General features: G+C 35.4%; 2 protein-coding genes across 18 annotated transcripts; both read left to right on the top strand.

Moving 5' to 3' along the window:
- The first annotated feature begins 333 nt into the window (after nt 1-333).
- On the top strand, nt 334-2,352 carry LOC147495103 (reticulon-like protein B4). 2 transcript variants are annotated; one of them, XM_086569614.1, is made up of 5 exons: nt 334-488; nt 570-579; nt 1,202-1,261; nt 1,354-1,546; nt 2,044-2,352. In XM_086569614.1, exons 1-4 carry the CDS (start codon nt 453-455, stop codon nt 1,497-1,499), a joined length of 252 nt encoding a protein of 83 aa, XP_086425740.1. In that variant the 5' UTR covers nt 334-452; the 3' UTR covers nt 1,500-1,546; nt 2,044-2,352. The 2 variants fall into 2 exon arrangements, with proteins under 2 accessions (XP_086425740.1, XP_086425739.1); XM_086569613.1 differs by lacking the exon at nt 2,044-2,352 and having other exon boundaries at nt 1,354-1,728.
- Nucleotides 2,353-2,957: 605 nt separating this feature from the next.
- LOC147495104 (uncharacterized) lies at nt 2,958-5,920 on the top strand. 16 transcript variants are annotated; one of them, XR_015200441.1, is made up of 8 exons: nt 2,958-3,115; nt 3,225-3,388; nt 3,467-3,638; nt 3,829-4,064; nt 4,155-4,248; nt 5,128-5,187; nt 5,261-5,485; nt 5,594-5,920. XR_015200441.1 is itself a non-coding variant. In XM_086569612.1 (6 exons), the coding sequence occupies exons 1-5, from the start codon at nt 3,067-3,069 to the stop codon at nt 4,215-4,217; spliced, it is 684 nt and encodes a 227-aa protein (XP_086425738.1). In that variant the 5' UTR covers nt 2,958-3,066; the 3' UTR covers nt 4,218-4,248; nt 5,594-5,920. The 16 variants fall into 16 exon arrangements, 1 of the variants encoding a protein (XP_086425738.1); XR_015200443.1 differs by having other exon boundaries at nt 5,301-5,485; XR_015200447.1 differs by having other exon boundaries at nt 5,342-5,485.
- The last annotated feature ends 5,616 nt before the right edge of the window (nt 5,921-11,536 follow it).

The following is an 11,536-nucleotide window of genomic DNA, read 5'->3' on the forward strand; positions in this document are numbered from 1 at the left end:
TCACAGTGTGGAAGTAGGCAAATTGCCGAACCACGATATATCTCGTCTTGTGGTTTGTTCTTTCTTTACATTAATTGTTTTACTTTATATGTTTGTTATTTGATATTGAGAAGTGTTGGGATATTGCTTGGAGGGTGTTGAAGTCTTGTCTATTGAGAGAGAACGATCCTTGTATTGGATTGATCCGTTTTGTTGTGGGTAATGTTGTTTCCGCAGTTATTTATTCACAACAATGCTTTGAGGAATAAAGTCAATTGTGCACTTTCTGTGTTACGGGGCGATATTGCTTCTGGACGAGATCTCAAAAAGTTTCTTTCTGTAAGTTGACTTCTCTATGTTGATTAAAACCTTAATGCATTGATATCATGGAACTCCCAAGTCCTCCCAACAGACAGGAATGCTGTAATTAGTGAAATGAAGTTATAGCATGGTTTTCCTTAATCTGGACTGTAATGGACTTTCTTCCACATCATTATGTCGATACACTTGTAATACTGCTTGTTGCCCTAACCCTTTGTTTTTGTTGCTTGTTTTGGATTTCATATAACGTTCTTTTGGTCCGATTATAGGTGATTGCTGGCTTGTGGGCTAAGTAGTTAAAATCGGTTTTCGAAACTAATCGGTTGAGGAGCGATATGCGATTAATCGGTTATATCGGATGTATATATTTGACGTTTTCAAAATATATAATAGTATAATCATACCAAATATTTCTAAATAATTATTCGAAATACAACAAAAAATATCAAATTCTCATAATCACATCTAACTAGCTCAATTTTGGAGTACTACAGATATGTCAAACACAAATATTACGTTAAATATTTATAGGAATAAGGAGATTGAGAAGCGATAATATTTATTAGAGAGATAATACAATAATTTGTATATTTAACTTTCCGTTAAGGAGGGGAAAATAAGTAAACTCTTATCTTTGTGTATTAATTGGGTTATATTATTATTAATACGTTTAAGAATCTTTAATTTTACGTATTTTTTTAGATAGAGAACCGATATTTTCAATAATTTTTTTTATCGGTTTAGTGAGAAATCGGTCATCTCGGCCGATTAATCGGTCAATTCGGTGATTAAATCGGTTCGGTGAGAAAAAGTTAAAAAATCAGTAAAAACTAATCGGCTTACGAGCGATATGCGATTAATCGGCGATTAATCTGCCGATTAATCCGATATTGATAGCATAGCTTGTGGGTCTTATCAGTGGTAGGAAGCTGGTGCAATTTCGTGACCTTGTTCTATATAGGTAATTTGTGGATTTCTCTCTCTGTCTCTTTATCTCTATTGTACCCATCTCTCTCTTGTGGTACTGATAATTTGTCTTGAATATATGAACAGTATTCGTGTTGCTTCTCACTGTGCCCGTACTCTATGAAAAATATGAAGACAAGGTTGACCCCTTTGCTGAGAAGGCAATGCATGAGATCAAGAAGCAGTATGCAGTGTTTGACCCAAGAGGGCCGTTGAAGGACAAGAAGCTGTAGGTTCCAAGTGCTCTACATAAACATTAAATAGGTAGATATGATATTGGGTAAGTTTGGTGTCTTTGAACTGTTGTAACTTTTACCCATACTCTCTTTAATATGCTTGGTTGTTATCTTTAATACGGTGCTTCTCTATAGAACAGTCCTAAGTTTCAGATATTTTGGATGTTTGTAGAATCTGTGTTTTAATGATTTAGTGAAATGGTAATACTCGTATATTCCTTTTGTGGCTCTCCGCTTTCATGTGTAAGTTTTCTGGCTTATGCGGTGTTCAGAATTCAGACAAAGCAGTGGGGAACATATGCTCATGCTAATATATCGCTTTTGAGGCTCTTCTTTTTCAGAAAAATTAGTCGGGTTATGTTGTTTGCTACTAAGATGAGCCCAAATGACTGAGTCTAAGAATTATTTTGTACCAATAATTGAAGACGGAATTGAACCTTGCATGCCTCCAATTCTACTATACTGAGGGTAAATTGATCTTTATTTTGATCTTAAAAGTATACTAACTATTATACTTGATCAACAACTCGTGCAAAAACAGATTTGAGTGCGAAGGCTATGCGTTTGTGCATCATGGAGTCTCGGCGCAGAGTGATTGGTGGTGCTTCTATTTCTTCTGAGTAAGGACTAATTGCAAGTTGAAATTGCAACGCAACAAGCTTCTGTAACAGATAGGTTAAGGTTATGGTGATTGCTACTAAGCGGAGCCCAGATGACTCGGTCTAAGAATTGTTTTGTACTAACAATTGGAGACGGCATTGACTCTTGAATGCAAACGTAGTCTCCAATTTAACTACACTCAGCCATAATTGATCTTTGTATTGGTAATAAAATCTATTAATTATGATTATATACTTAATCAACAAAAACACTTGGAACTTTTGAAGTGCGAAGGCTGCGTATCTGTGCCTCTCTGAGTCTCGGCATTTGTTTTCTCACGAACTTGTTGCACGTAATGGCAGAGTGTTTGGATAAGGGACTAACTAATTACAAGTTGCCTAAAATGAAAACCTAGTAGCTATGAAATTGGATATTTTATCTTTAGAGCATCTTTAGCAGTGATATCAACCTAGCATCAAAACACCAAATTCTCAAGAATTTGGTGTTTTTTCAACTTTAGGAGAACTACATGTTGATGAAAACACCAAAAAAACACCAAACCAAATACCAAATCGACCAATATTTGGTTCCAGATTTGGTGATGTATCAAATCACTCATGCGGTTTTGCCAAAACCGCACGGTTTTTCCAACACCGCGTGGGCTTGGGCTGCTAAATGGCAGAGTGTTTGGATAAGGGACTAACTAATTACAAGTTGCCTAAAATGAACACCTAGTAGCTATGAAATTGGATCTTTTATCTTTATTATTTAAGTCGCTGTGGCTGAACTTGAACAACTCCACTTTCTTCTGAGAACTGCGGTGATGGGTATGAATGGGCTTTAACAGCAGCCCACAATCCCACATAGCCCAATTGGACTGGGTTGACCCGAAAATGTTCCGTACCCGTTTGTATATAAGAGTTTAGAGACGGAAAAGAGGAACGGAAAAACAAAACAATAGGCGATGGTGGTCACTACAAGGAAAAGCAGCGGCGTCTCATTGTCTGTCAGCGGTAACTTCATTGCCTATTCTACTAGAAAAAATATAGTAAAATATAAAACAATGATTTATCAACCAAACCCTAGTTTTTTATTTGAAATTAATTGATTGATTATATGTAGAGAAAGAGGATAAAACAAAATTTAAGAAGCAGGCCATTGCAAAAAAAGGGACGAAGAAGAAGTTATCCAAGGATGAAGCTCGCAAGGAATACCTCCAGCATCAAATCGATATGCAGACCCGACTAATACTTGAGGAGCGAAGGGAAGCAGAAATTTGGAAGAAGGTATCCTAAGTTTTCTTAGATTACTTTTACTTATTACCCTTGAATGATATTGTCTAAAATTTTCTAGTCTATATGCAGGCTGAAATGGAGAGTCTCAGGGAAATGTTCTCCAACGGTTTAGCTTTCAACCCAACGGACACACAATTAGTTAATTACTACCTAAACAAGAAAAATGCATATTTCACTGTAACATTCTTCCCCATTCAGGAAGTTAACGACCTCTATGCAAATCATCCCATAACACTCACTGGTATGCTGCTTTATTCTCGTTTTATTTACTTTTATATGTTCAACCACTACGTTGTCCCCTAAGGTAATAACAGACACGAATAACTTAGCACATAATGGTTTTCATTTTCTTTTAAATCTTTAAACAACAAAGCTTTTGTTTATTTTTTCCTTTTATCAAGTTTTAACGTTTAGTGGAATGTCTTTGACAGAGATGAGTGGACTCAATGCGGAAACCGGTTGGTACTTCTTCACCAAGAGCCGCCCAAACAGAATTCAACCAGGCACAAATGTTCAGGGAGAATGGATATTTGCCAAAGAGGAAGATGTCTTTTATCAGGATGTGAAAGTCGGTGAAAAACATGTCTATGAGTATTGGGAATGTGATCAGAAGAAGGAATATAAGATGATCGAGTACCAACTCGTTCCTGCCCCAAAACCGGGAAGGGTATTTTAGTTATTTTATTTTTTTAACATCTCTCATTTTCTTCTTTGATTCATGAGCACCTGCCTCAACTGATTTTTTTCTTGTGTACAGTTTCCTATCTGCTTCCTCTGTAAGCTGTGCATTGATGCCAATTCTGTCGAAGTGCAGAGTTGATCTGACTGCTGCAACTTCTTCCTATAGTAATGTGAGTATCATATTTGTTTTGTCCAAAAGTCGCCTTCATCAGATAAATAGTGTGGGGATATCACTATTGTTAATAAAGTTATACCAGCCTCTGACATATGGAGTGTTTAACTTTTGTTTAGCTGTAAAAGTTATATATATAGACGGGATGCATATCTTTGAGGTATTATATTATAAACGTGGACATTTGTTGGAAAAACAGTTTAGTATGTTAAATTGTGGCCAAAGTTATGGCTATTTCAGACCGTGAAGAATTATTGGTGTAAATGTCGAGTTTAAAGTCTTGCATATCTTTGAGGTCTTGTATTGTAGACATGGATATTTATTGGAAATTACGGTATGGTGTCTTAGATAAGTACATATGGCTAGAGTTTTGGATATTTCAGACCCTAGGGAAATACTGGTATACATGGTCACTGTATGCTATTTTTATCAAACCACTACCTACTTTGGACTTGGTCATGACATGGAGAGTTGGCAGTTTTATTGTCAGAGATATTGATGTTTTTGTTAACAATGATATGTGATTCAAGTGCAAGGGCTTCCAACAGTTCCATGAACCATAGAACCATAGAACCAACGCACATCTAGTGTGAATTTGCAAATCTTAATCACACAGAAATAGGATCCTCCCACTTGTAATAAATGGTCGTCTCCCATTGTACAAAACCAGAGTACTAGTGGCCAAAGTGGAACCATGGTTGGCAGCAATATATGCTGCAAAGTTGGCCAACTGCCATGTAGGAGATAGTAGTAAGTTATGTAGTTTGATTTCATTTCACCTATTCCTCAGCATCCATGGTACTTGACCTGTGGTAAATGCTTTGAGTCTCATTTGATCCACAATTATGGCTTTTTCTAAATATTGCAATCGTTGCAGGTTCTAGAATAGCAAAATACTGCAATATAACATGTTTCAACTCCTAATACCTTGAAATCAGTAAGTAAAAATATTCTTTTGTAATCCCTGGAAATAGCTCTCCAACCTGCTTGACTTGGTTTTCCTTTTGAAGCTCCATCCACATTTGCCTTAATATGTCCTTGTGGTAACAGCCATTGACATGATTTGATTGTGATGCTCTCCTGAATCTCAGTTCCAACTGCCAAGAGTTTAATACAAAACTGTCTTGGACAGTGTCGTGTGTGTCTCTTGGGCAGATGATGTGCACACCTTCCTTGAGTTGTAACATATTTCCGACTGAAGCTAATGTCTGGCTATGTATCTTCAAAGTGTACTGGTAATCCTGTCTCAATACTACTTTTTATATGGAATATTTTCTAGAGTGCCGAGTGATTTTGTTGGTTGGATTAGTTTTTATTGATTTTTGTTTCTTGCATGTCAACAGGTGATGCAACAAAGGATAAAGCACTAATATTGTCCCAGAAAGCCTAACATATATGGGACTTTTGCTGGATTGTTTAGTGATTTTGTTGGATTAGTTTTATTCCATTTCTGTTTCTTGCATGTAAAGAGGTGATGCAGCAAAGGACCAAGTACCATTATCGTCACCGCGTGCCTACTGTTTTATTTTCCTGCAAGTGTTAGGCCTATGTTATATATATGAAGTACTAGCACAATTTCATTTTGCTCAACAATGATTAAACTCCGTTCAATTATGTGTATACCGTACTTAACTTTGATTAGTTGCAGTAAATTTGTGTGCTATTCCAGATGGTTTTGGGTCGAGCAGTCATTTCTGTTGAGTGTTCTGTTCTTGGTTTTGAATATTTTATTGGTTGGTAAATGGGTCAAGCTGTTGAGTGTTTCGTTCTTGGTTTTAAAATTTTAATTGGTAGGCATGGTAAATGGGTCAAGTTACTTGGCTTTGGCTCACTTTTAGATTGATCATGCTCATTATGTAAAGCTGTAGTACAGGCCAAGTTTGACCCATTCTAAGGCTTGTTTAGATGAGCCAAGAAGGTTTAGTGTATTAGAAGGGTAAATTAACTATATGTGGCCAGAGTTTTGGATGTTTCAGACGTTGACAAATTTTACTTTAACTTTGGGGTCTCGAATTGTAGACGTGGATATATATTGTAAATAATGGTATGGTGTCGTAAGTCAGTATATATGGCCAGCGTTTAGGATATTTCAGACCCTAGGGAAGTACTGATGCATTTGGTTTACGCATTCTTTCTCAATCTCCTACCTGTGATGAACAGGATTTGCTCATGGCATGGAGAGGTGGCACTTATGTTGTCAGAGTTATTGAGGGATTTATTGATAAAGAGCTATAATAGTTCTTGAGAAAATCATACCACCTTGAATGCACCCTAAACCCCCAAACACATTGTTTTTATATACATGTATTTTTTTAGGGTACTCATATTTTTCTCAATCATGATTCATTTCTACTGTACATATGGAATTATCTCTAGAGTGCTAAGTGTTTTTGTTGGATTATTTTTATCGCAAAGGATAAAGCAACGATATCGTAACAGCAGGCCTATGAATATATGGGAATTTTGCTAGTGCGTTGAGGGATTTGTTGGATTTATCTCGACTTTTTATTGGTTTCTTGTTTGTCAAGAGGTGATGCAGCAAAAGGATCAAGCACCAATTTGTCCGACCAGGCCCAACGGTGTATATTTTTGTAAGGAAATCTAGGACAGTTTCATTTGTTTTGTTTTTTTTTTTTTTTTTGAATTTTATTGATAGAAGAGAAGAGATTATAGTAATGGTATGCTGTTTCATTTGGCTCAAACGCTCCTCTCAAATATATTTATGACATACGTGGTACTTATCTTTGATTATCCCGAACGAAGAGAGTCTTGTTGTAAATCTGTGTGCAACATACATTTACTACCTCTTTGTTATCTGATGGTTTGGCGTCAAGCTTTCTTTGCCTTTGAGAATTTTGTGCGGGGTAATAATTGTTAAGGTTGGTGAAATGTGAATCGGGCAAGTTAATTGGGGAGTTGGGTTTAGCAAATTTAGATTGATTAAGCGGTAGGGCTATCAACGGGCCAGACCTGAACAGGACACACTTCGGTCCAGGCTCGGCCCAAATCATATTTAATATTTTGAGTTCAAGCCCGCCTAAGTCCTATTAGGCAAGTTTGAATTCGGGCCAGGCCTAGATCCGTTAGCAATACATGGAAATTGTTATTTTTGTCTAAATCTCATATGTGGCATACACAATACTAACCAACATGGCTTCCAATTTTCTATGTCAACTTTCAGTAAATAAAATAGATATATTAATAATATTAAATATAAAACACATAAAACTATTATAGATTTCAGGTCGGGCCATTATCGGATCGGACATAGGTATGTCAAGACCTGGTCTAATAATCTTATCAGGCTAAATTTAAAGTCTAAGTCCTTATTATATCGGTTCGGATTCAATCGGACTTTGGGTTTGTCCCGGCCCATTTACTGCCCTAATTAAGCCCCTTCTATTTCTATGTATATTGTTTAAATGAGCCAAAATGCTTTTATTCTTGTTTAATGGATCTTCGTCTCATATGGTCTGAAATGAGATGAAGAAAGCAGTGCCATGGCACACCGGCATTGACATTACAGCTACATAGGCTTCTTTTGAGTTGGAGTGATGATGTGGGGAACCCCACGCCATCTAGACTGGTATGTGGTTCAGGCCATGCACTGTTGCAACCCAATATCATGATCAACCAACAATCAGAAATGTCATCTGAAATGCTGCAAACTGGCTTTGTCAAGCATAATATATAGGCAACAGAAGGCATGATGGACTCACTATTGGGATTACTTTAATTCTACATATTTAACATGCTAATCTATTATTGATAAAAAAGGAATTAAAAGAAAAATACCTTCAAAGCCTGGAAATGAAGATTGACAATAAAGAAAAAACTTTCCAAAGTTGAATCCAAAAAACTTAGTCTTTAGCCTTCTAGTAGTATTTACCACATAACACACTATAAAACACTTTTGCTTTTCTCCTACTTTTAGTTGTACTTTTTCTAAAAAGACTAATGATCTCTTTCACCAAAAAGTCATTCTTTTATATAGAACTTTGAGAATACGTAAGTGTGTGTAGTGAGATCCACTTAGGATTCCAAGTCTTATCTTAAGAGGACAAGTCCTTGTACTTGATATATTAAAACACTTTTAATATATATCTATTTAATATGGAAAGTGCCCATTAACAAATCCATATTTACAATAAGGCCCCTGGAACTTTCAACAAAGTCCTTTCCTACCATTAATTATATCTAAGTCCTTCCACCTCACTTGTATTCACAATTAGACCATTAGGAATATATTCTTCACTATCACACCCATGTCTAATTGACCCAATGTGACATTCAATATCGATCAATTGAGCATTAAGAAACTATTTCTTATACCGGCTCGGGGTTTAAGCTCAATTAGTTATGTCACAATTTCCTAATACATAACTCTATAGAGTGGTGGATCCTTTATTAGAATTCGTGATTCAAGACGTCCTACATTCATTACCCAAAACGTCAAGTCTAGTCTATGAATAGACATTACTTTTTAACGTCTCAAAGTAATAAATTTGAGACACAATGAATTTTCACAATTCCTCAAGTCTAGGGATTAATTGGTAGAGTGAGAATTGCATACTAATCTTAACAATGAATTTATAGTGTGTTCTCACTTTGATCCCCTCAGTGTCAGTCATGTGACTACACCAATATACAAACTTAGAATCTTACTCAAATGATTGAGATATCATCATCCTATTATATAACAGTACAGTTATGTATATTACAGTCTTATAAATGAAGCGTCCAACTTCACCCCTAACTGTGAGCATTCTAGGTAAATAGATACAATCAAATCTCCCGCACATGACTCTTCATATGCTTGATTGTTCTAATTCTATTACCTATGGAACGTATGGTTTCATCATATGATATTAGTTAACCTATATGCATAATAAGAAGATTCCTGTATTTAATTAAACATCATCATTTATAATCAATAAATGTTCATTAGCTTTGTAAAGGCCAAATATCCCAACAGTCTCCCACTGGCCTTCAAAGCCATTTAGCAACCATTCTAAAACCCATAATATTTATATATGGGTCTACACATGCATATATATCAATATATAGTATTTGATCCTTATAGACTATATCATTCATAATGAATAGTGTATCATATACATATGAGACCAATAACATAGCCATTTTACCTTCAACCTTCTTGTAAAACACAAGGTCCTTCTTTACATTGATCAAAACCAAACGATTTGATTGTTTGATCAAAGTTTACATTCCAACTCCTTAAAGCTTGTAGGAACTGTAAAGCCTCCAGGTTCTAAAACGCGGTCTTTACATCCATTTGTCAAATCATATAGTCATAATGAGCAGAAATCACTAGAAAGACTCTAATGGACTTTTCATGGCTAATGGCGAAAAAGTTTTCTCATAATCGATACCCTCTTTTTGAGTAAACATTTTCTCCACCAGTCTTGCTTTAAAAGTCTCTACCTTTCTATCAGCCATTAATTTTTTTTTTGAATAACTATTTATTGTTAATAGGCTTAATGTTTGGCAATGGATCCAACAAGTTCCCAGACTTTGTTAGAATACATAGACTCCATTTCTGATCTCATTGCTTCAAGCCATTTTCTCGAATCAATATCAGAAATTGCTTATTCGTAGTTTATAAGATCTTTATCTTTGTCATATGATATAACATAGAAAGTTTCCTTTAATAATAGGGTTAACTTTTCAGGGGGACTATTTGTCCTCCCACTACGACGAAGTACTGGAGTAGGTTTAGGTGAACTCTGAACTTTACATGGATGTTTTATCTAAATTATAAGTTAATCTAGATTGACTTATAATTTAGATTGAACATAAATAGGAATATCTGCTGACATTACTAAGGCTTATCTCTAAAAAGATATAGGGAGAGTTTGAATAACTTACCATAGTCCAAACCATACCCCATAAGGTTATGTTCCTTCTTTCTGCAATCTCTTTTTGTTGTGGAGTTCTTGGTGCACTTAATTGAAACAAAATCACATTTTGCATTAAGTTACCTTTTGTTTTTACATTTATAGGCCCATGTACATATGTATGTACTAACTCCATTAACTATGTGGCTCTTAACCCTTTACTTTAAAAGATCTTTTAGTCATCTCTCCTTCTAAGTAAGATTACAGGTTGAGGAAGATTATAAAGGGAGTGAACTTAAAATCTCATCTTTCACCCAAGCTATCAATCTTATTCAGATTGATATGACCAAGTCTTAAGTGCCACAAGTTTGTTGGATTAACTAAAGAAAATATCCGCTTTTGAGGTAATAACATATGATGAATTACTAATATCAATATCATTTATTTATAACATATAAGAAAGTAAATAAAGATCATTTTCCAAAAAACCAAAGGCAATAATCTTTATATTTAATCTGATTACAACTTTTGAATCAAATGAAATAGAATATTATATTCTGACTTATAAAGTGCAGAAACATAAACCAAATTTCTCCTTATCCCTGGAATATAATAATAGTCTTCTAAAACCAACATTTTCTTTTCTAATGCTAAACAATAAACTCCTATTGATACTGTAGCAACATTTCCCTCTGTCCCTAGTGCCTGGTACACCTTTTCTTCATTCATCATTCTTTTCCCCTAAAACTCTTGTAACATTTTACAAAAGTAGTTAGTGGTCTCTTATAACACTTAATAGGTGTCAGAAGGAAAAACCAACTCTTTGGTTTCAAGAATAAAGGATTGCATACCTTCTTTTTATTTTTGTTTCATAGCCAGATACTCCCTACAGTTTTGTTTCCAATGATCAGGCTTTTTCACAATGGTAACAATTACATTTTTCTTTAGCCCCTGAATTCTTCTCCACTCCCCCTTTTGCCCCAAGGGCAAACCTTTTACCCTTTTTCCACTTGCCTTTGCTTTTCAGCTTAGGCTTGGAAACACCAACATTTTCTGAGACCATTACACTTAGCTTAACCTTAACTAAGGCTTCAGCCTGTTGCAAAGAGTTTATTAACTCTGGCAGTGTCAGATCCATATTGTTCATGTTGTAGTTCAACTTGAACTGATTAAATGAAACTGGCAAAGACTGAAGAATAGCATCAACCTGAGAATTGGCGTCTATTTTAGTGCATAGGATCTCCAACTCATTGACATAACTAATCATTTTAAGGTTATGCTCCCTAACTTGAGTCCCATCATCCATTTTTGTATTCATCAGGTTTGCCATTGCAATCTGACGTTTAGTGCGATTTTGTTCGCCAAGCATCTCTTGCAAATTAGTCATGATCTCAACAGTTGTACCAAAAATTTGGTGTTAGTGCTAGA

The sequence above is a fragment of the Coptis chinensis genome, chromosome 6, assembly GCF_015680905.1.
Source record: "Coptis chinensis isolate HL-2020 chromosome 6, ASM1568090v1, whole genome shotgun sequence".
NCBI classification, from domain to species: Eukaryota; Viridiplantae; Streptophyta; class Magnoliopsida; order Ranunculales; family Ranunculaceae; genus Coptis; species Coptis chinensis.

Excerpts from the sequence above, each read along its gene's own strand:
- LOC147495104 (XM_086569612.1), top strand. The coding sequence starts at position 3,067 with ATGGTGGTCACTACAAGGAAAAGCAGCGGCGTCTCATTGTCTGTCAGC. Across the intron at positions 3,389-3,466 it reads AAGCAGAAATTTGGAAGAAG|GCTGAAATGGAGAGTCTCAG; the intron begins GTATCCTAAGTT and ends GTCTATATGCAG. Across the intron at positions 3,639-3,828 it reads TCATCCCATAACACTCACTG|AGATGAGTGGACTCAATGCG; the intron begins GTATGCTGCTTT and ends TGTCTTTGACAG.
- LOC147495103 (XM_086569614.1), top strand. The coding sequence starts at position 453 with ATGGACTTTCTTCCACATCATTATGTCGATACACTT. Across the intron at positions 1,262-1,353 it reads CGTGACCTTGTTCTATATAG|TATTCGTGTTGCTTCTCACT; the intron begins GTAATTTGTGGA and ends ATATATGAACAG.